A 25,719-nucleotide genomic window follows, 5' to 3' on the forward strand; every position below is an offset into this window, starting at 1 on the left:
AAATCTCAGCTACTAGAGTGCTTTAATTGAAATAAAACCTTGATTATGCCAACTGTAGCAGCTGAAGCATTTTGGCTAGAATCCTCTGGAATTTGACAAAGGAGAGTCACCTACAGTTACAGTCAATGGAGGATCAAAATAAAAGAGAACAAAAGTGAGCTACAAGGAAATGGAGGACAAGAGGAGAACATCACCAAAAGTAAGCATGAACTACTAAAAATTGCCTTATTTTAGAGAACATGCGGACAGAACTTTGCTTTGTACAAAGCAATAAAGGAATGGGATAATCCTTTTGCTTGGAAGGAGAAGTGTGGGTTTGGCCTTTCTTCCCTTACTTAAATCCATTGACTAAAGAAAGGGAAAGGATGAAAGTTTGGACCAGACAATCCCTTGTATCTGTAACAATCAGTCTTTAAGGGCAACCAATTTTCAATTGACAGGCTAAAGTCCTCCAGTCACCTACCACACTAGGGTGTCATTTATTTGTACTTAATGGGGTCTGAATCTGAATGCTTTGGATCTCGGCCCATTCAGTGCATTTTTTTTTTTTGCATTTTAAAGTCTCTTAATGAGGGAGGTGAGACTGAAATGATTTGAGGAGATATAGATGTCGCATAGAGGAGGTGTGAGAGGTTGACAATGACGGATTTGAGGAGAAGTGGAGGTATACTGAAGAAGTATCAGGCAAAGGTGAGTATATACAGGACATGGAGCATCTGCAGCTTACAGAGAACAAGACCCTAAATAGTAGATATGGAGGACGAGGATTACAGTAGAAGTAGAAGGTTAGTAGGTAGTTGAGCATTGTCTAGATTCCGTCATCACTATTATTAATATCATGCTCCTATCTTATTCTTCGATTTCAATATTGCATGTTGTTTGCTTGCTTTGGTATCGTACTATATGTTGTTGCCATTGTTCTTTTCTCCATTATTTTTATCTCACTGTTTTACTACTTACTATTGTATTACCTTTTCATACCAAATTTTATATAAAGTCATATGCTTTACTTGAGCCGAGGATCCATCGGAACCCTCTCTAGCTTCAAAAGGTAGGGGCAAGGTTGCCTACACACCACCCTCATCAGATACCACCACTTGTGGGATTACAGTAGGTTGTATGTTGTTGACTGTTGTTGTTTAATGGGTCTGAATGGACCTGAATAAATCACAATTCAGACTTACTTAGAAACATTACTTTATTTCCCGAAAAGTTCACTTCTCATTTATTCTCTTTGACAGAAAATTTCACGCCTTATCTATTTTCAAGAATGGTAATTGAATAATTACGAACACTAAAAAGGAAGTGTTATACCATATTTACAGCAACAAAATAGATCAAAAGTAATCTATCTACAGACTACCTAACATATCTACCAGAGAATCTATACTCTCTACATGGCTTAATTTACATCAAATATAAAACAACAGGATACAACGCGTCTTATCTTTTTACAGTCAATTGCATGTCTTAAAATATTCTTTTGAGTTCCTTGCTGTCCATACTGACCACCATATACAAGCAGGGACCACTCCACCACTGTTTCTGTCTCACTATGTTCCCCTTGTTGTCCAGGTTCTAGCAGATCAGCAGACTTAACAGACATAGTCCATTTATGCCCCCACCAAGTTTAGGAACATAAGCTACAACTGCAAATTGAAAGGACATTATAAATAGACGGCCATCGGATTCTAAAGCTTTCCCACATAAAACACACCTTGAACACAATGGACAGCCCTTTGTTCTTGAGTTTTCTTGAGTTAGGCAAGCTTCTATAGCAACCATCATGAAAATCATACAACCATAGTTCTTTTCTGTCTCACTGCGGAATTAACAGATATAGTCCATCTGCGCCCCACCGATAAGGAACATGAGCCACAATGGCATAGTGAAAGGACAATATAAACAAATGGCCATTGGATTCTAAAGCTTTCGAACACAAAACACACCTTGAACACAATCGACAGCCCTTTGTTCTTGAGTTTTCATGAGTTAGGCAAGCTTCTATGGTAACCACCATGAAAATCATACAACCATAGTAGGAACCCTTCCAAATGCACTTGCAGGGACAATTCATAATGGATAAGCCTGTCTGTGAAATGTTAACATATCTGATCTAACAGTATAAATCCCATTCTTGTTTTTGTTCCAATAAAGAGTCTTCTTCCTCCTTGAGACCTTTGAAAGCTTCTAAACTGAATAAAAAATCATTGATTCTCTCCAGCTCCCAATCATTTAACCCTCTCCTGAAGGTGATATTACATCAATTCAATCCCCAAGCACTGTTTAGTTAGTGTCAGGAAGTGGTGCTATAGAAAAGAACTCAGGAAACATATCTTTTAGTGGCCCATGACCTACCCATTTATCATGCCATAATCCATTACCCACCCTTGTACTAGTATCATTCGAAAAGAATCACATAGTTGCCTGATAGCTTCCAGACCCCTATCCACGAGGGTGTTGATTGAACTCGTAGTCCACTGATCTTTCTGGTTCTATTTTTCACCAATGACTTAACTCCAGAAGGCATCACGTTCAGAATTGTACCTCCACAACCACTTCAAGAGTAAGCTTTGATTATGGGCTTCTAATTTCCTACGGTCCATGCCTTCCTTTTTGCTGGTAATGAGAGATTTCCAATTAACCAAGTGCATGTTCCCTATCCTCCTCACTTACAAGGCTCTCTCCTTAAAATTGAAAGACAAAAGTAAGAACTCCATTAAATAGCCAACACCCATTTTTTCTCTTTTTTCATAGATAATTTATTTTGAATTTTCACATACTGCCTCTGTTCACTTCTACTCATACACTACAAGAAAAAGATTTTGACTTTTACTTGTCCAATTCGTAATTCCAAGAGATAATTTATTATTTTATACCTATTTTACCTCTATTATTAAGTACTGGTCATTTCATTTCCAAACATGTCGATGACTTATAATAATTAAGAGTGATATAATGAATAGCATTTTATTTATTGCTTCTTAAGGGATGCATTATGTCAAACATGGACAAGGGAGCATTGTTCAAGACTGTAATTCAATTGAGCATTCAGCATAAACCCATTTGGTTTCTTCGAACATCCTATTACTTTTTGAGAAAGGACATCCTATTACTAGAATGAGATGATCCCCTCAAACTCAAGATGTAAAGATTACATAAACTTGTATTTGTTTGTGATGGGCCAATAATAATAATAGACTCTTCTTCACCAAATGGACAAGAAGGTTGACTTGTGACAGTTCAACAACCTTTTGTAATTTTTATCATTCAATGTATAAAACAAATAAGAGAACACAACGTAAAATGATATTTATTCAAAAGAAGAGATGTTAAAAATTAAATAAAGAACAGAGTATATTGTCAAGGGTAAATTAGTCAAAAATCAATTTTCTCAATAGTAAATAAGTTAAAAGAATATAGAATGTTACAGAGAAATCAAGATAAGGGAGGCAATGGTAATATTGTAAACCACAAGGGAAGGGAGGTTAGTGTTATGAAGCAAGACCTGAGGGGTGATCGCTAAAATTAACCTTCAATTTTATTGTTTGGTTGGATAACTTTCTTCTAAAGATTAAATTATGTTGAGCTTAAAAAATTTATGACTACATTATGTGTTATTATTGATATAAATTTTAATTGTAGTCTAGATAATACAAAATATTAGCACATTTACATTTTTTATGAATAATAATTTTATGATTTATTTAGATTAAAATTTTCTCTAAGATTTTATTTTTTTTCATTTTATATGGATTGTCTAATATTATTTCATATAAATATACTCATTCACATATTTAAAAACAAAAAATGTCTAAACTATTTTGTGTTCAGATCTAGACACAGCATCTTGATATTCAAATGTGCATTCAGATTCAAACATCTTAATATTCAAATGAAACAAACGAGGCCTTAAAGATAGTATCTTCCACCCTCACACCAGGCCCCCAAGACAAACAACCTGCTCAACCATATAACTTTTAGGGAATATTAACCTGGACCATAACAATTGGTCACTCTTCAGTAACTGTAACAAACAAATATGTAACATTGGCGCACTTCCATTAGAGCAGAACACACTGAACAATCTAATGTGAATCAGCATTGGATGTCAAAGATCAAAACTTCTTGAGATATAACAAAAATCAAAATAGTAAGTCAAAAAGCAAGTTCATTACAACATTTTTTGGGAGTAAGAAACTCAAAACTGCACATGGATGCATAAAAGAACAATTCATCAATATCTACTAAGCAACAAAGTCAAAAGAGATGGTCCACAGGAGAGCTTCATCTTAAGCATACAGCAGCCTGGAATGGTCATTTATCCATGCCCAGACATAAACTAGCTCTTGCTTACCTTCCATAGGGATATGGAAGTTATGAACTAGAAGTTGGTATTGTTTAAGCTACTATTACCAGCTCAAAGTGAGAAGCTAAGCTCTTTTCCTTATTACCTCCTTCATATGCCAAATCAGATTTGATTGCAATAAAATCACCCAAAGAAATAGAGAAAGAGCATCCGGAGTAGTGACTAGCAAACAGAGGAGATGCACAGAGACTACAAAGGAAGAAAGACAGACAGAGAGAGAGAGAGAGAGAGAGAGAGAGAGAGGAAACAGTTACCAGCTTTGCATAGCCTTCACTTTCTTCACGAAGAAGGTTAAACTTTGTTTGCTGATAAAGAAGACGAGTGTTTACCCTGACCTGAAATCCATTACAGAAGGATATCACACTTAAGGGAACTGTTATCTTCATCCACAATTAGCAAGCAATATCAAAGGAGTCTATTGAATAAAAACCAACAAAAGCAATGAAGAAAAGGACAAATGGATCCATTAACATATTAGTTCATATTAGCCAGGGAAATTCCGCCAACCTTCCGAGTCATCTTTAAGCAAACAATAGCCACCAACTAACAAGCACACTCAGTACAAGATGTACTACAAAATAGCTGGCAGGGATGACACCGAGCAAGAACAATAACCCTAAAATATATGTTAAGCAGCATTTCTTTCCTTACTTTGGGGGAGAAAAACTATACCTCTTTCGACTTCAAATCTGCAGCCTTTATCTTGATCATCTCAGACTCCCACAAAAACTCTTCCTTTTCGCATTAAAAGGCATTCATAAGCTTTCATTTTTCAAGAGCAAAATGGTAGAAACATATGTTAAGTTAGAAACAAGTAAAAAAGTACCTCACATCGCTCCTGAAAAAATCTCAAAGGAACCAAAGCAGATTCCACAAGCCATTTTGCCTACAAAGAAGACAAACCAAAACTATGTAAAGACAAAAATACATTATACTTCAAAAAACGCTTTCTACTCTGAATTAATTTCTACGGAACAAGCTGAGATTTTTTTTCTTGCTTTGATTGTTAAGGTGTTGACAGGCTTAGAATTGACAGAAGAAAAGGAAAACAAGAAGAAAGATCTAGCAATAGCAACTACAACTACGCCTTCATAGTATATAATATATTTCAGATCAACTGATCTTTTTTAAGAAAGGTAACAATGATTTTGTGTAAACTTAACAACGCCTAAATCCATGAGTTTTACTGTTAAGAGCAAAGTTATGAAGTAAAATAGATGACTAAAGTTTTAATCCAGGTATTTGTAGTAACTATTTGTTAAAGGAGTTGATTAAAGTCAAAACAAGCTGAGACCAGATCTTACTCCACACACACACCCCGGCACGATCACCGCAAGGCTAATAGTTGAAAACAGTAAGCTCCATTTCTGAAATTTGCAACCTTGGGTAAACATTTGTGATCACGCATCTGAAGTATGGCAAAACTGTGAGCTGAAATTCTGATATTTGAGATTACCAGAGAGACATTCTATCACCTGTCTGAAGATTGACCAAGACAATCGGCACCACTTACCAAATCGTGATTGTCAAAACCTATAACGTGATCGCACATTGTGTTCAAAAATGAATTTCGGGAAGTCAAATTAGGAAATTCGGCCAATGCTTTCAAGAGGGGTATAAATAACAGATATATGAATTTGTAGTTGAACGGTTCTTCAGCTGAGAAGCCAAAAGGTGTAGATGTCCTACATTCTTAACAAGCTCTATGGAAAATCGATCTTTGGAAAGTACTTGCCACACCCAATGTTTACACCAAAGCAAGTAATTTATCCATACAACATTATCGGTCTTATTGTTGTTTTATTGTATTTACCTTCCAATTTGGTGGGCATCATCTATCACTTAACACCCTGGTAGCAATTCTCCATTTCAACAATCCGGTTTTAATCATATGAGTAACATGACATCTCCATTCCATTTATTATTCCGTTCTCTTCGAGCAATGAGACTACATATCGAATTTTTTGCACTTTGGCACCGCAACCCCATCTAATCTCATCTTTGATTAAACCTACAATGCATGCATGCATTCTTAATTCTACTTATCCTAAAATCACTACTCTCTAAGGTGCTTCTCCATCATTAAGCTTTTGGTTGACACTTCGTTAATTCATACTATACCATCAGCATACCATACATAAAAAATTATATTCTGGCCAATTTTTCCTTCGAGACAAACGGAGAAACATTTGTTCTTGACCTAAAAGGCAAAAACCTCCTCCTGCAACCATGGTCCAACATAACAACTTCCCCCTTCCGACTGCATAGCCTCTTACAGATATAAAGTACCACACCACCAGAACTTGTCCAAACATCCTGAACTAAACAAGTGTAGAAAACTAATGAAATGTTTGAGCTGAAGTTAGTATATCCAACTTTTAAAGTGGGACCTTTAAGATATCCAGTGTTAGAATATATACATTCCTGATCTATTTCATTGTTCTCCTTCTTACATATTATGTTAACTTTCTTTCTTTAACTACAATGGAACCCGCAGCCGGTATGCTTTGGGCGTGTACAGGGTAAACCCTCTCCATTTCATATTTTGCCTTGATCACCTCTCTCCATAGCATATGCTCTCCTGTCAAAACATCCAATGCCATCTCAACAATAGGCTTTTGTTTTGTTTTTTCATGTTCCTGATCCCAGTCCCCACTCTTCCTTATTTTTTGTGACCTCTTCCCACTTGACTAGATGGAACTTCTTTTTATCTTCATTTCCCTACCAAAAGAAGTTTCTTCTCAAAGCATCTATCCTCTGCGTGACCTTGTATGGTGCTGGGAACACAGACACCATATAAGCAGGTATTGCATCTAGCACAATATTAACCATGGTTAATCACCTCCCCTAGATAGATATTGGCTCTTCCAGTTGGTTAGCTTCTTTTCACATTTTTCTATCACTCCATTCCAGATCCCTATTGATTTTCTCTTTCCCCCTAATGGCATACCTAGGTATATGGTTGGTAGCTCCCTTACTCTAGCACCCAAGACCCCTGCCAAACTATCCACCTAAGCCACTAGGATAAATGAAACTCTTCCCCTAGTTGATATGTAATCCAGAGACTGCTTCAAAGATGATGAATATTACTCTTAGGACCAACATTGCTTTATCACTGCCTCGCAAAATATAAGTGTTTTTCATCTGCATATTGCTGATGGGTTATCTCAAAAGATGTCCACCCTGAAGCCCCTTACCCAACCCTTCACCTTTGCTGTGTGGATTAGTTTACTCAATCCTTCTATGGCTAAGATGAAAAAAAAGGGTGGCGGGTGTCACCTTGTCCAGTCCCCTCTGGGACGAAAAGAAGCCACTAGGAGTTCTATTAACTAAACAGAAAACTTGACTATGCTCATGCAAAATTTCACTCATCTGATCCATTTGGCTCCAAAGCCCATCATTTGCATCATCAGTAGTAAGACGTTCCAGTTTAAGTGGTCATAGGCCTTCTGTATATCAAGCTTGCATTGAATTCCAGCGCACTTGCTTCTATCTCTAGACTCGACACAGTTATTTGATTTCAGTATTATTGTCCAAAGGGATAAGTATTATCTTAGTGAATACAAAGAGAAGAGATTGTATTTTCTAGCAACAGAGGTGTGTCTCCTCCCCTACTTTCATATACGAGATGTTCTCGACATTTTAGTTGTATTCTATATGTAGGAGTCATGGGCAGTGATAGGAACCCATGAGTCTAAGTTTCACTTGTCGTGATTAATGTATTTAGTGAGGAGAGAGTATGTAAAGAGTTGTAATAGTTTTTGGTTGATGGGTTGGCCTCGTAGAAGGCAAGTAAGTACATTGATGATTAGTGATATGAAAGACTGAGTATGAAGGACGTCGATAATTTGAAAGTCTCGCGAGCTTGAAGCGCACCTTATGTTTGTCAATATGTCTCATATACATTGAAAGTAGTTTATAGTAGCCTTGTTAACTTATTATTGTTACAAAACCTCATCCATTTTATCCAGGTGTTGCTAAACCCCATCCTCCTGAGTGTGCTCCACAACTATTCTTGTTCAAGTGGTCATAAGCTTTCTCTATGTCTAACTTGCAAATATTCCTGGGACTTTGGATATGGTTCTCACATCTACGCATTCATTAGCCACCAGAATGGCATCCATAATTTGTCTGCCCTTTATGAAGGCCATTTGTTGATCATCTACTAACTTTGGCATAACCCTCTTGAGTCTTTCTGTTAGGATCTTTGAGATGATTTTGTAGAAGTTCCCAATTCGGCTAATTGGCCTGAAATCTTTCAATTCAGATGCTTTCACATTCTTAGGAATTAGGGCTATAAAAGTGGCATTAAAACTTTTCTCAAAATAGTCGTGATCATGGAAAATCTGGATGGCAGCTACCACTTCCTCCTTAATCACTTCCTAACAATGTACGTAAAAGGCCATTGAGAAACCATCAGGGCCTGGTAGAATCTAATTATTTCATCTTTGATACCAACTAGTTCAATAACATTAGCTCCATTTATGATCAATTTGTCAATGTTGTTGTACCTCTTGTGACAATTAGCAATCCTATGGAAGTATTTTGAGTTCCTGTCCACTACATTTAGCCAAAGGGCCCTAGATCTTTGCCTCCAAGCCACTTCCTCCTTCTTGGGCAATTTCCTCCAGCTCCACTGTCAATACTGCTCTCAAGTAAGGCTCGTCTTCAGATAAGTTCTCTGATCTTGAATCAAATCTAGGTCACCTAGTTGGTTGAGAGTGCACTATTTCTGCATACCAAGATTGCCATGAAGTGTTTTGCTCCATTCTTTCAGCTTGACTTTCAGTAGTTTCAACTTACAAGCTAGTATATAGTCTGGTCTTCCCACATAAGTTACAAAATTCCACCAACCTTTAATTCTTCCATTGAAGTCTTGAGTTTGTAGCCACCGGTTCTCAAACTTGAAATAAGATGTTTGTTTCTCCCAGTTGCCACATTCCAACAACAATGGATTGTGGTCAAATGTAACTCTAGGTAAGATTGATTGATTAATCTTCCTAAAGGAAACTTCCCATTTCTCAGAAATCAAAAATATGTCTAGTCTTGCTGCAATATCTTGTCTATCCCCTTTCCTCCATGTGAAACTACCACCTTTCAGTGGTAAATCTTGTAGTTCCATATCCTCTATAAAATCTGAGAAATCTTCGATCACTTTATTCAATCTCTTGCACTTTTCTTTTCTCATGGATACCTAACTACATTGAAATCCCCAGCCACCACCCAAGGTCCACTAAACAAACTCCTTACTGCCCCCAAATCTCCCCATACTTCTTCTCTCTCGTCTCTACTATTTGGAGCATAGACACTAGATAGATGCCATTCAAAAACATGTGTTTTCCCTATGAACTTACATGTGATACAGTAAGCCCCTACTTCACAAACTTCACCCTCCCAGATACTGCCATCCCATAAGATAATGATGCCCCCTCTTGTTCCACGTGCCTCTAATTGTGCATATATGACCCTCCTGTTTGCCCAAATCTCTTTTATCACCCCTCTTATATCTCCATTAATTTTTTATTCTTGAAAACAATACACGTCGACCCTCCAATTGTTCATCATGTTTTTTATCAGTAGCCTCTTCCTTGGATCATTGAGGCCCCTTACACTATGTTAACTTTCATTTAAAACATCTAAGAAACAACCCCACCCCCCTCCCCACTTCTTGTAGCATAGCTCACAAAGTTACTAGCTGGCTCCAGGAACTTGAGTTCTCTTGGGATCTTTTCTGTTGGAGTTGTAGGAACTATGGCTCCAGCCATCTTCTCAACTGCTTCCCTCTTGCCATCAATTTTCATGAATAGATTCCGTAACACATCGTTTCCTGTTTGCGTTTTTGTGGTTGTTCTTTACTTTGTTTGGATGATGACATAGCATCGTCGTTTCACTTATATCTGCAAGAAATTTGAAATTCTCATCTCGGTCTCCATGGAATAGATGGACTGGATCACCTTCCCTGTCCGGTGCCACTAAATTCCTGTAATTTGCCTGTATTTGATCAAGCAAAGGCTCCGAGGTCCAATCTGAAATATTGGCTTGCTTTTCATTTAAGTTGCAAGCTTGTTGGTACAGTGGTTCCAGGCCCAACTCTTTTCCTTTCAGCTGCTTAATATCACGTGCCCTATTAATAGATCCAAAATCTTTTGTTCTTCCCACGTGAAAGTTCCTGTCACCAGCTGGCAGAGGCGTTAATTTCGAAGTTTCACCCTTCTACAATAACCATTGGTTTGAAGACTAAATCCTCCTATCTCCTCCGATATCGCAGGCACTCTCTTCGATGAAAAACCTTGTTGGTGTTTCATCCCATACTTGTATGATATAGTCGATACCTTCAAAAGCTATATTCACCTCCTTCGGAATGGAATTTCAATTGGCTTTGACGAGTATTCTTGCCCACTTTAGGTGATTGCGAAGATTTCTTTCCTCCTCTGTCTTCACCCAGCCACCGCAGAAGTCCCCCACTGCTTTAAATACATTTTGAGACCACAAATGTAAAGGGAGGCCCACTAATCTGATCCACGACTGCCTTATGGCCACCCTAGATTGAATTGCACCAACCGTCGGCGACCACCATTACAGCCGAATTCTTTGATTTTTCCACAACCAACTTCCTTTAAGGACATGCTCAGCCTCATTTATGGACATAAACTCGAAAAGGAAGCAGTTGTTTCTCATCTCATAAACGTTAAACTCAAGGACAAATCATTTTTCTTAAAAAAGTGAAATATGTTTTTGAAATACTATGGTCGAAACACATGGTGAAATTTCATCCAAATTTACACCCAAATTATATTTGCCAAAAATATTTGGAAATCTATGGCCAAACGCTAGATAAGAGTACCAGCTGCAACATAGTGGTCATTGAATCATAAAAGACAACCAATCACATCCACCGTTCAGATTAAAACCCAGAACATGTTTCTCCCAAGCCAACAAGTGCAAAACACAACTACCCCAAAATTAAAGAATGGGTCCTTAGCCGGGCAGCACACAAAAATTAGTGTGCTTCTCTTTATTTTCCACATCTTAAAACTTGACCTACTTTGATAGCTTGGAGATGTACTTCTCTTTATTTTTCTCCATCCACCGTTAAGATCCAAAACCAATCTAGCACCATGCTTCTCCCAAACCAGCAAGTGCAAAACTCAACTTGTCAAAAATTAAAGAATAGATCCACAACAAAGTAGCACACAAGAACTGATGTACTTCTCTTTATTTTTTTTTCCAGAATTAAAGAATGGGTCCATAGCAAGGTAGCACACAAAAAGTGTTGTACTTCTCTTTATTTTCTCCATCCTAAGACTCTTCAATAGCTTAGAAAAAAATATTCAATAGAAGTGTTCGCAATAATAGCTTCAAATGCTGGACTACCCAAGCAAAAAAAAAACAAAGAGACACGAGTAAGGCACACAAAAGAATAAAGGAGATCAGGCTAACCAGCTTGTTAACACGTTGACGATTTTCTCCCGGCAATGACAGCTGCAAAGCAAAAACATTTTCTATGTATCAGTATGATGAATGTCCTAAAAGAATTTTCATAATGACATGGCATAAATAGTAAGTGCATTGGCCGGGAATAAATGTTAGCTTCTTGCTATTTTTTGCCAAAAAGTATGAACTGAATCTTCTCTTTATTTAGAAAAGAATATCCATTAAATTTTCTCTTATTTAATATGTGAAATAAAAGAAGTTATAAGCCCATATCAAAGAAGTCTCGCTAAGGTTGCATTTAGCTCTAAAATCTGGAATGAATTTGGAATAATTGCTTCCCTTGGGAAATAATACAAGTCTTAGCAAATAATTTTGGAATAATTGGTTTTAGAAAAGGAAAATCCAGAAAGTTTTGTAATTGTCAAAAATAATAATAGCATTGCAACTGAGAAGAAGCCTACTTTGGCAGTGGACTCCTTCAGTTTGGGACAGATTGGGACTTGATTTCACAACCATACTTTGTTTATAAACCACACTGAATTGTATTCAAAAACTATCTTGTTTGATTTCTGAACCAAATCGTCCCTAAGATTCTTTTAATAATTAAATGGATAGAGGTCATCTCTATCAGAAAGTCATATTTGCAAAAAGAATATTCCAAAGGGAACCGTCACATGAATTACAACAAAGCACGCCTCCTTCATACTTTTAGCCTGAGCGAAGTTCCAGTACTCTGTTAACATTTGCAAGGTTTTAGAGAAAGGGACAGGAAAAAACAAAAAGCTGAAAAGTTCCACTGTTCTGTTAACATTTGCAAGGTTTTAGAGGAAGAGGAAAAAGAATAAGCTGACTTTCAAGAAAAAAGATCTTGATAAGATCAATCAACTTATTAATGATGGGAAGACTCCGTTGAGATCTACATATTAATCATATTATGTTGCTTTCCTACACCACTTTTCTGGGGAATTAGTTGCTTGAGCCTCCTATGAGCACATAATCACATAAGTCCTCCAAGGAATTCAAAATGCATGGTCATCCCCTACCTTCTGAATGTGAAATATATTTATCTTATATCATGCTAGCCTTATCTGATTTACCAAATACTAGAGTTTGTCATTTTGTCAACTGTATTCATAGTTTATTCTGTAATTCCACTACTAAGCCTTCTCTAACGAAAACTATTATTGCCTCAGTCCCATTTTATGTGGCACCGTTTGACTTGGCACGGTCTTTAAGAAAAAAAGAAAAACTTTTGAAACTTGTGGTCTAAAACAACCCTTAGATATTTGTGTGATTGTAAGACATTTCATTAAGGGTAGAAGGAAAATTTTAAAGTTAAATTGTTTCAAATTACAATAAGGTGAAATTCTTTTGGGATGGACTACAAAGGAAAAGGTGCCTCATAAAATGGGATGGAAGGAGTAATTGATTTCCACGCACACTTCAACATCCATCTCACATGTAAATAATAAGATGTATGTTGAAAACCTTCTGTAGAAACAAACCTAGAAATAACGAACATTTCAAATGAAGAAATTTAAGAAAAAGTTACCACATGAAGTATAATAATGATACGGGTGATCACTAGCTCTTTACACAAGTACATCAGATGATAGCCTAAAAAGCAATATTTCAGAGAAAATGTTGTAGTAGATTATATTATAATGAATGCATACATATAAGTACTATCAAGAAAACATTGCATGTTTACTCATTAAAATCTTTTTCAAGGAACCTCATGCAAGTGAGATTTTTTAATAATTTTCCTTTAATGTCTATGCAGTTCAATTGTCCAAAAAACTAGTGCATTCACAATACAGAAACTACTCATGTTACACAACCTAAAATGAGGCAATCTATGTAATATGAAAAATCTAATGAAGTCCTCGTCATTAAATCAAACAATACAAGATGTTTGTTCTACTATATAAGAAAATGATTTAACCAGCACAACTTTGCCAAAGATATTGCTCCTCGTGTGGACAAAGTTGCAACTAAATCTATGGTTATATTAGAGCAAATATAGGGGATGAAGTCATGAAACCAGAATCAACTAATTGTGTAGGGAATCAACTAGCACCTAAGGGTGAAGCCTTTGGCAAATTCACAGTAAACAGTTCTTACAAGAAAGGCATACACAACTTGGGGTTAGAGGCTACCGTCATCACTGGAAGAGTATTTTGGAGAGGACTGATCCCCACCAAAATGAAATGCTTCACTTGGTTAGTCATCAAAAGAATGCTTAATCAAGAAGTGCTGCAGAAGAAAGGAAAGCAACTAGTCCCTAGGTGTGTCCTGTGTAATTTGACTGGGGAAACAAACAAACACCTATTATTACATTTCAAATTCACTACACAGATCTGGGAGCTGTTTCTCAACATCACATGTAGCTGGACTATTCCAGAACACACCTATGATCTTTTTAAATGTTGGATCAGAAGGGGAAGAAGGGGGTATCAAGACTCAAAGGAAGTGGTAGAAACTCATACCATAATGCATATGGTGGTCAGTGCGGAAGGGAAGAAGTTGGAGATGTTTCGAAGATAGATCTAATTCCATTCACTAAGTAAAATGGAATTGTTTGGTATCTTTAATTTTTGGTGTAAACACTTTGTATAGAAGAAGTAGATCAAATTATAGAAATAATAGAGAGCTTGTAATTTTGGTTAGGGCTGTAAATTTTTGAATGTGGCCAGCATGTCCTTAATGCTGAAGGTTACAACTTTACCAATGTTCAAAGAAAAATAAAAAAAATATATTATATAAAAACACAAATAATTAAGGTTGTGAATGTTATTTTAAATGTTGTTAAGATTATGTTAATATACATGAATGTAAAAGTGGTGTATACATGAGAGTTTAAGAAGGGTACTTTTGTTATTTTATATACCTTCATCACAGGATAAGTTATTTTGGGATTACAATTCCATCTCCCAGGAGGGATAACTTATCCCAGTACTAATTGTTAATCCTGGGATAAGTCATCCCAACCTTTGCAACCATACAATGGATTAAAGGGCACTCAAAAATTATCCTGGGACGGAACCCTCTTATCCATCACACCAAAAGACCTCTTAAGTATTTTATATGCAAATGTTGAGGTGAAGATATGGACCACATCTCTACAATTAGCAACTCACTTGTGACGGGATGAGATGATTCTGAGTACAAAGGTCATGCACAATAGAGGAACTTATTCATTAGGCATAGCATAACATGTAGCCCCGCTAGCACCCATACGGATCTTTTGGAAGGAGAAAATTAGAATAGGCTTCGAAGGTACAGAGACCAACTATCGACATTGGAGGAACAGCCTCAGTTCTAGTTTCTTTTGGAGTGTAGTGACCTTATGGTATAGTTATAGCATATTGGGTGTCAATTGTAGAGATTCACACTATGTTGTAGATTCTCTACTTTCTTGTATACACCTATGGGAGATTTCTCCACCATTAATAAAATCATTTATCTTATCAAAGCTTGTACTCAAAACTATCAGTTTTAGCATTTTTTATCCATATCAGCATAAATAAGAGGATGTGATACACTCAATATAAGGATGAGGAAGTCAGTTAAACAAAAAACTACATAAATATATTAACAATTCATCACTAAGATAAATCTTCGTATTTACATCAAAAAGCAAAATCGAAAATGCATGTGTGGTTAACTATTTAGGGAGCCTATAATGATTTACAAGCTCAAATTAACACCAAAAGGAAAGGAAATATGTGCAACAGCATTTGACCAGCCGACTGAGTTATCAAACCCAAAAAGATCTACAAAATCAAACATGCACAATAGCAATTTAAATTCAATGATTTGGAACTAACTCAAACCAGAGAAATTCAGATCTTACGAATCTGATTGTTCTGGACTTCGCAACAGATTGGTTGTTTCTAATGTCCTATACACCGGCTTCTATTAGTACTATGGTCCCAAAGGGAAACTTAGTGCTCCTATATGTCCCTAGAGAGCTTATCTAGCTACTTGACTGTTGCAATTACAATTCCACTCACCTGCATCCTATTGTAACTCATACATATGTCCTGATAATGACCAAAGAAAACCTGAAAAACTACTCTTATTTTCCACCTGTACCTAGTGCCACTAATGCTAGTGATAACAACATATAGTCAAGTTTGACCTACTGAAATGAGATTTTTACAAGTCGATATTTGACTAAATATACTCATCCATTCATCAAATTAAGCTAATACTAAGAAATAGAATTCATAAAACTCCAACAAAGAAATTGATGTTTCAGGTTGCAGGTATATAAGCCAAAATCAAGGGTGTTTGTTTGATGTCCAGAGCAGCAAGTGAATGTAGCTTACAAAGATACCCTTGTATTTTCACATATTAAGAGACAATGTGGACTGGACAAGGATGGAATTTGTTCTTAAGGAGGAACCTTCAGAATGGGAGATTGACAAAGTGGCAGAATTTCAAAATTCAGTAGGCTCTTTCAGCAACCTCACTGAAAAGGAGGACTTATTAGTTTGGCAGAATGATGCCAAAGGTCAATTCTCAGTAAATTCAGTCTATAAGGAACTCAACAAGAATGCTGGACAGGAGATGGAATGGCCATGGAAGATCATCTGGAAACCAAAAGTACCCTACAGAGAAAACTGCTTCATGTGGCTATTAACAAAAGAAGCAGTTTTGACTCATCAAATCTAAAGAAAAGAGGCTCTCAGTTGGCTTCGAGATGTACTTTATGTGGAGAACATGCTAAGACAATTAACCATCTTTTTTGCATTGTACATAGACATAACAATTATGGAGAATGTTCATCTGTCTAAAGGAGATAAGATGGGTGAAACCAGGGAGCATTAAAGGAATCCTGAGCAGCTGGAATAGAGATGGCAATGCTTCTGACAAGGAGAAGAGATGGAAACTTGTCCCGGCATGTTTTTGGTGGACAATCTGGAAAAAGAGAAACAGTTGGAGTTCTGAAAATTGGCAGAATAGCTTACAGAAGATCAAGATGGACTGCTTAGCTCTTTTCTATTTTTTGTGTGAACAAGATATGTTAACTAGGACAGAAGATATCTTTGATGTGCTAGTTATAGGTAGCAGTTTAGATTAAGACTAATTTAGACTAAGACTTTTTTATTCTGTAACTTGTAAAACTTTTGAAGGGGAACTACACTTTTGTTGTAGTATACCTGTGGATATATAGACTAAAGTTACCAGTTTCAAAAAAAAAAAGTAAACAAATATGGACAGTAATTTCAGGATTAATAGTTGACAATAAGAAGAAAAGGGAATAGGAAAACTCACATCCTGAGCCAATTGGGTAACAATATCGGCCAAACTCGACCCTAGCTCCTCCTGAGATGCATAGTCCACAAACTCCACACACTCTAATGCCAATTTACATTTCTGAAACGGCAACTCACCTCGAACCTTGAACACCCAAAACAACCCAAAACAATCAATTCACAGACCTCAAAGCAACAAACCAATGAAAAGCGAAGCTAACAAAAATATCCTTTCAGGGATTTTTTTTTAGTTCTTTTACATGATCTAATCAGTATGTTGCTTTAAATTCAATAAATTTACAAACAGAAACAAGTGTTTTGCGGCAAATAACCAATTAACCACACCCAAAAGGATCAATAATTTACCAATTAGCTATTTATCGACTTTCCAAATAATCAAACATGTCAAAAAAAATCACCTTTCAGCAACTAACCAAGTATTTCAATAAATTGAATAAAGTTTTCAATCAATTATGTAATAATGCATTTTTAAATTCATCAAACTTATCAAAAATCACTTTTTTGCAGATAAACCAACTATTAGTTCAACAAATTGATTAAATTAGTAGTGAATTATCTATTAATCGGTTTTCTACATAATCAGACTTCTTTACAAAGATCACTATCTTAGCAAATAACAAACTAATATTTCAACAACGTGAATGGATTTAACTCAATTATATAATAATGGAAGTTCCAAATAATCCTAAGTATCTAAAACGGAACACAAATAGTTCAAAATTGAATATATAAATAAATAAAATGAATACCATAACCCAGCAGAGCTCATAAAGAAAGCGAAGAGTGGGAAGTGGTTGAGCGAATTTGAAGCTGGTGTTTCCATTTTTCAACTCTTTGATGGAGTGCTCTGTAAAGTACAAATACTCCAAAGGTGAAAGAGACATTTTTGTTGTCGAAGATGACAAACCCTACGACCTAGGGTTTTGGCACTTGCTTTTTAAGAATTAAGATAGAGAAACACCAAATCCTAATTTCGAAGATTTTCCATGGCGATATCAACTTCTTCTATTTTTAGGGTTTCGGAGCTTCAAGGAAAATAAATGCCCCTCTGCGACAAATTTCTGATCCTTCTTTTTTCTGGGTTTCTTTTTCTTATTTATTTTATAAGAAAGAATTATTTACTCGAGAAAATTGAATGAAAGGCGTCGAAGGGATGGTTTTGTTGGTGACACACTGACAAATAAAGGGTCAAATTAACATTTTTCAAAATTTTCTAATCTTATATAAAATATTAAAAAGAAATTACATTTTTCAACTACTTTAGTTATAAGATCTTATTTATTTTTATTAAGATTAAGAATTTGAACCTAAATATACATTTGGATATTAAGAATCACATTACGATCAAGGTATTAGAATCTGAATGCAAAAAATGAATTTTAAGATGTAGTTCTAGGTCTAAACACTGAATTATTAAGATTGGTTGTTTTCAATATCGACTATGTGCATAATTTATTTATTTATAAAATTATAAATTAAACATTATATCAATAAAATTTATAATCCAAACACAAGATAATTTTTCCAAAAAGTTGTTTCAAGAATAAGATTATAACCAATCGCAAAAAAAATGATTTATTTGTTTTCTCAAACAATTTTTTTCTCAAGAAATAATGATAACTTATTTCAAAGAAATTTTGGCAATAAACGAATTGTGACAAAAATATTTCTTCATAAATATCAATTCATCTAAGAATATTTTATATATTAACAATATTAATTAAATACTTGTAAAAGATTATGAAAACTTACTTATTCAAAAGAAAAATGGTATTCAATTGGAAAAGGAGAGGAAGAAATTTGAAATTTGAACAGAAGATAAGCAAGGAAGAATAGAATTTATTTATGAAAAGACATTTATTATTTTAATGGAGTCTGAAAAATATTAAGACTTTATTATAAATCTGATCTAATTAGACTCATTAAGACCCATTAAGAGATTTTTTTAAAGAAAAAATAAATAAACTTAATGAGCTGAATGTGAATGATTAAAATTCAAATCTAAAAAGCAAACATATTTAATAGACTGAATCTGAATGATTAAGATTAAGGCCTCTATTAAGTGCAAACAAATAAGGCCTAAATTTTTTTCTTCTTCTTTTTAACATGCTTATCTTCTAATTTTTTAGAAAATTCAACCCTCAGCAAATATTATAATTCTCTTCCTCCTCATCTTCGCTGTCACTTTCTCTTTCTAAACTAAAGGTCGTGTTCGACTTAAAACGGATAAGTCGTTTTCTTAAGAAAATTCGACCCTCAACAAATACTCTCATTCTCTTCCTCCTTATCTCCAGCTGTCACTTTCTCTTTCTGAACTGAAGGTCGTGTTTGACTTAAAACAGATAAGTCATTTTCTTAAGATATTACTACTTTCGAACAACACACTCTTGATATTAAGTTCTTTCTTGGGTTAATAAACAAGAAATCGTTCTATATATGTGAAAATTAAATAATGGTGTAATGATATTGATTATTTCTTATTTTTGAAAGAAAATCCACAAACCCAAAATAAACCCTATTTTTCAAGAAATATATATGCATTGTTGTAGTTCAGTGAAAAGTCATTTTTTGTTGCTTTTATTCTTCTTGTTGTGACCATTTTGTTCATATGATTGTAGAAATATAGTCTTGTTTAGTTGTCCAACATATATTTTATTTGTTGAAAAAATGTGTCATATGTTGCAACATATTGGTGATATGTTGATATATATTACAACATAGTTTTTATATGTTTGAACATGTCACATATGTGTTAGAGCAATAAAATGGCTTTAGTAACATGTTACTCATATATTGAAACAGAAGATTCATGTGTGTCAACAAAAGGTACATTTGTGGCAATAAATGTCCATCTCTGTCAAAATAAGTATAAATTGATACCCATTTTTATTTTATAATTAGTTGTAAATTCTCAGCTTTTTTTATTTATCTTATAGATAAAATGTCACAAGAAAGTTCACCAGCAGCTCAATCTTTTGCTAGTGTTGCATCCTTCTCGCAATAGATGAACGATGGCCTCTACAGATATCATATAAAAAAATAAAGTCATTTCAGCTATTATTAGAATTTCTTGATGTCCACTAAATAATTATATATAATGTTTACACAATTATAGAAGACAAAAATGATAACTACTTAGTCAATGGGTGGAAATTTGGATTCGAACAACTTGATTTTGTAGTTGCATTTTCAAAGAAGGACTGATTTACGAAATGTCCCAACCCAATAAGTGTTGGATTGATGAGGTAAATTCATCTCACTGTTTTAATTAACACATACTCATACATACAAATAAGTAATATAGAAATAGATTTTTGATGCATCTATGTGGATGTCATTGCGGAAGAAGTTGAAGCAACAAAGACATTCTAAATATCGATGTGCCATCACTAATTATTTTTTGTCATAACATAAATCGACAATGTCAATCTTGTTCTTGAATAATAGGATAAAATTGTTGACATTATCAAAGGGTTTAGTATACCCGTTGAACTGTCTTGGCACCTACAAATGAGGTTTATGTCCTGTAAATTGTAATGGGGAGTTTCACTGGGTCCTGATTGTCGTTGTATTGAAGAAATGGTGCACAAAGGTTTATGATTTGATGTCCTCATATAGGACGAACAGAAAATTGTTCACCAAGATTCAAAAGTTAACTATAATATTGTCAAAGTACCTTGAATCCAACTAATTTTCTAAGCAAAAAGACCAAACCATCCAATTAGTTGTTGAATCTTTCCAAGGCAAATCTTACTCAAACATATTATTGGTATTGCCCAACAAGCAAGCAATAGTTTGTACATATCACATTATTTTATTATCTTGTTATTGTTGAAATGTAATATTATTAGTTTATTATATTTTCTAATTAATAATATACCATGCAGAGACTAGACTTCTTGTCCTGCGTACGCTGAGTTTTTGAGTGATGGACTAAAAGTACCATCTTATGGAATTATTTCTCAATCCCGTCGCATGAGATATGACATATCATTCTTATGGAATGATGAAATTTTAAAGGCTCGGGATGGCTATGTTAGTAATTAACAATGAAGATCCACATAGTTCTAGACCTAAAAAAGCAAAGTTCATATTTCCAGATGAAAATGTTATGATTACCGCCATTGATTAGATTTAGGTTTGATGGTTTGTATACCATTTGGAATTACCTTTTTGTTGATAAGTTGTAAAAAAAACAATTGGTGAAGTGTTTTTTGTTGATATATTGATGATTATTATATTGTTTAATTTGAACAATGTCAATTATGTAAGAAATGAGAAAATGTGGTATTCGTGGCAATATATATAGCCTTTATAGTAAAAAAATCACATACTTATCTACATGTACCCCAACCAAAAGGTGATATATGGCAATATAGACAGCCTATGTTGTAAAATAATTCACATGATTATTTGCATATGCCCCATTAGAAAGGAGATATGTGGCAACATATGTCTCTTTGAATTTTCCATAAAATGGAACATTAAATTGTCAAAAAAAAATTAAAAAAATTATAAAGGTTGAAAACAACTGTCGTATTGGCTCTCTCCTCTATAGAAGGTCATTTCATATTTTCAATTTAATTTACTTATTTACTAATTTTCGTTTTGTATTTCTTTCCTCCCATCTCTATCTCTTGTTTCTCCATTATTCTTCACAGATCCAATTGTTATTGCAATATTTTCTACAATATAAGTGTAATATGCTGCAATTTCTCTTTCTCTACAATAGTGTCAATGAGTTGTCGTTGCCTTCATTCATAATTTATGGTCGATATCTTCTCATGTAAAACTTAATAAGGGTTATTGCAGGCATGAACATGAACAATAATCATGGTGTGACTTTTGAGATCCTCCTGTACGAGGTCGTATGAATGTTCATGACTACAACATGATGGCTTATGAACATGACAAGTTTTTGACATTCATACAACTTGTGTTCGAGTTACTGTCAAACTTGTTGTGGTAAAGTGGAATAATGAAGCACGTGCCAAAAAGGTTCCTCAATGGGTCATACTCGCTTGAATTTACTAAGTTTTTTTTAACTAGCACACCAATTCAACCTCCCAACATCAAGTTGTGTGACATAGTTTCGAGGGTGCAATGGGTTTGGACTATTGGGATGGTATCTGCAGCTTGGAGCATTGACAATGTGTTTGTAATTAATGACAATATTTTATTTTATTTGTTCCAACATATGATGTTATGTTATGTTAAGAACATGTACACAGAAGTGTACATTTGTTGAAACAAAAGTGTGCAACTATGTTGTTTATTTCATCTGTTGCAACATATGTTGTTACGTTATGTTAAGAACAAGCACAAAAATTGTGCATTTGTTGAAACAAAAGTGCAAACTATGTTTATTTATTTCGACAACTATGATAATTTTAATGAATACACATAACAACATGAGATTTTTTTATCCTTCGCAGTTCTTGATAATACTAAAAATAAGATACTACAACAATCAATATGAAACATAGCTTCCAATTGTTATAACATTTGCTCTTCTTCTACTCCTTCATCACCCATTACTTTTTGAATTATGAATTTCATCATCAAATTTAAACTCCTTAATTCTCTTTGCAAATTTTAGAATAACGAATTTGGATCGTATATCTACATCTTCACAATCCATCCATTTAAAGAAGTTGCATCCATTCTCCTAAAATACACCACAAAGTAATTTAAATTGAACAAAAATCAAAATAAAGACAAACAACAAATCTCCAGACCAAGATGTCAAAAACATATGATAGTGTGGACATGATCAAAACCATCGACCTGAATTGTCCTCTTACCATGAAGTTTGCAGTGAAAGTAAGCTTTTATGTTTGCAACAAATTTTCACACTCAACATGAGATTATACTCATAATCACAAATTCGATTCAATATTGCATTTGATCAAAACTGAAAAGAAAAACTAGCTAGCTCATTCATAAGATCTCTAGTATTGAGATATATTTATAGATATTCATTCTTACCCAACGACTATATTGTAAAATTGATGATTTCATTGATTTGGCTGTACATGACAGATGAATTTCCAAATAATGCTAGGCGTTGATACGACCTTGCTTTCAACTCTCCAAATGCTCTCAAACAAGCATCATCAAATTCAAACTTAAACTCCTTTTCAAGTACTTTGCACAATGGGTATGCAATTTCAAAGAAATATTTGATAAACCTACGAAAAAAACCTGCATGCCCAAGAAATCTTCTAGCACCTTTAACAGAGATAAGTGGTAGAAACTTTTCTATTACCTCAACTCTACTCTATCAACCTCAATACCCTTCTCAGGAATGTGATGACCCAAAGCTACACCTTCTTTCACCAAGAAGTGACACTTTTCCCAATTGAGCACAAGATTTCACTCTTCACATTGTTTCATTACCTCATCCAGATGCATTAGAAAAACAACAAACAAGTCAGCTACCAAGATAAATCATCCATAAATACCTCAATCGTGTCCTTCACTATATCTGAAGATATCGACATAGTCGTTGGAGCATTATACAACCCAAATGACATCATTTTGAAGGCGAAGGTCCAATATAAACAAGTAAAGGTGGTTTTCTCTTGATCTTCTGGAGTTATGCAGATTTAATTGAAGCTTGAATACCCATCTGAAAAGCTATACCAACCCTTACCGGCAAGACGATCCAGCATTTGGTCGTCAAACAATTTTTTACAACTCGAGCCTACACCCCAGACATAATACGTCATACAAGACTGTGAAGAGCCTCATGCATTCATAACATAAAAAATAAGAAAATGGTACTAAATTTAAAACTCTTTTCCATACAATCGAATTCTTTATTTAGAAACAACAAAAGTCAAACTTTGTCTCACATGTCCATGTAATACAACTTGAATCAAAGATAGGGTCACAACCCTTAAACATAGTTCGAAACGTAAAATGACATAAAAGACACTACTAGAGACTCTCATATGTCCTCAAATCTTGAGGACTCAGCATAAGCTTAAAGAATAGTCAATCCAAGTTTTATGCCAAAGAAATCACCTTAAGATTCAGAACCTACACTTTGTTAAAATGTTGAAGAAATATGGGTTAGTACAAAAATGAACTAAGTATGATAGCCATGCAAAAATTTGCCAAAAGGGACATTTTTGTTGAAAATCATGCATTTAACAAGTTTGAGATTCAACATGCACTTTTAGTATAAACACATAAGACATAAGCACATTCATCATGTAAGTCATTAGAACAAATTAGAACCATTATTTAGGTAACCTTAAGTTATACTTGTGCAATGAATGAATGACATCCCAAAATACCATTCATACTAAGTGCCACTTGTAGGTCACCATAACATATTACCAAACTTCATTCTCATCTTTAGTTAATACTCATAGATAAGGAACATACTCAATTAATAAGTCATGACAAAGAAAGCAACTCATAATAACAATTCAAGTTATAACATTCATTTTTACATTAAGCCTTTAAGTCAACATTCGCATTAGCATCATATGAGCACATTCATTTCATTAGAGATTATGACATTAAAGAATACACCATGACTACTCTCAAAGCCTACTTGTGCAATGCATGGATAAAGTCTCATACCCCCACCCACACTAAGAAGTGCATTCGTGAGAAGCCGTAGTTCATTAAAATTCATTGTTGGGGTAAGCCTTAACTAACATATACCATGTGAGCAAATCATACAATCCCGGTGTTACCCACACCAAATAAGGGACTTCTACTTGCCTAAGGTAGGACCATTACCATTTATCTTAGGTGTATCCACTAGCTAAAATCCTATGCGGGCACATAGTTATGGGATAATGAAATTGTTACTAGATACACCACCTAAACTCATGGATGAGCATCCATCTCAAGAGATTGTTACTAGATACCCTGCCTCAACTCACGGATGAGCATCCATCTCAATCCATATCCACTCGGTGCTTAGCATTATTCACCACGAAGTCCTTAACATTGATTACATTAGTTCATTAAAATGGGATATAAAGATTGTTATTAGATACTCTGCCTCAACTCATGGATGAGAACCCATCTCAATTTCAATATTCATTCATTATATAGATTATAGATTCAAAGGTGAGAATAGCCTTTCAACTTAGAATTCCTATATTTTGAGAAAAATCTTTCATAACATGCCATTATCATTCATTAGTGTACAATTGAGAATAACCTTTGAACCAACACATCATATTCAAAACATAACCGTAGAAACTTCATTCATGAGTGTGTATAGTGAATAGCTTTTCAACATAACACCCTTACACCATTATCATCATCATTTTATTCTAAAGTATTCATAAGCATGTACATAAACATCAATGTCATACATAATTCTCAATATTCCCCCCCCCCAAAGGACCATGAATAATAATTCACTAACACCTAGAATTACTACAATTAGACATGAATAATAACATAATTAAGTTAATTAAACTACTACAAGAACAATTCCATGATATTCATCTTAATATAATTCACTCATATCACATAGTCATAAATTAGGGTTATGAGAAATTCATGAATTCATGAGAGATTTTATCTTAAAACCATCATAAAACATAAATTTAATCCTAAAATATAATAATAAAACAAATGAAAAAGTTTTGAGAAAGA

At 34.6% G+C, this 25,719-nt stretch overlaps 1 protein-coding gene across 3 annotated transcripts in view; it reads right to left on the reverse strand.

Moving 5' to 3' along the window:
* LOC101261518 (THO complex subunit 2) overlaps nucleotides 1-18,283 on the reverse strand; it is a 54,399-nt gene extending 36,116 nt beyond the window's left edge. For 2 of the 3 annotated variants that reach the window (XM_069297957.1, XM_004239212.5), the window contains exons 1-7: nucleotides 17,838-18,283; nucleotides 17,087-17,212; nucleotides 11,810-11,851; nucleotides 5,196-5,255; nucleotides 5,042-5,104; nucleotides 4,624-4,704; nucleotides 39-110 (exon numbers count right to left, since the gene is read on the reverse strand). In XM_069297957.1, the coding sequence (XP_069154058.1) occupies nucleotides 39-110; nucleotides 4,624-4,704; nucleotides 5,042-5,104; nucleotides 5,196-5,255; nucleotides 11,810-11,851; nucleotides 17,087-17,212; nucleotides 17,838-17,972 (579 nt within the window). In that variant the 5' untranslated portion in view covers nucleotides 17,973-18,283. Of the gene's footprint in view, nucleotides 1-38; nucleotides 1,650-1,717; nucleotides 1,849-1,949; nucleotides 2,247-4,623; nucleotides 4,705-5,041; nucleotides 5,105-5,195; nucleotides 5,256-11,809; nucleotides 11,852-17,086; nucleotides 17,213-17,837 lie in introns of those variants that run through there. The other variant, XM_069297958.1, reaches the window with a different exon arrangement.
* Nucleotides 18,284-25,719: the final 7,436 nt, after the last annotated feature.

Source organism: Solanum lycopersicum, chromosome 5, assembly GCF_036512215.1.
Source record: "Solanum lycopersicum chromosome 5, SLM_r2.1".
NCBI lineage: Eukaryota > Viridiplantae > Streptophyta > Magnoliopsida > Solanales > Solanaceae > Solanum > Solanum lycopersicum.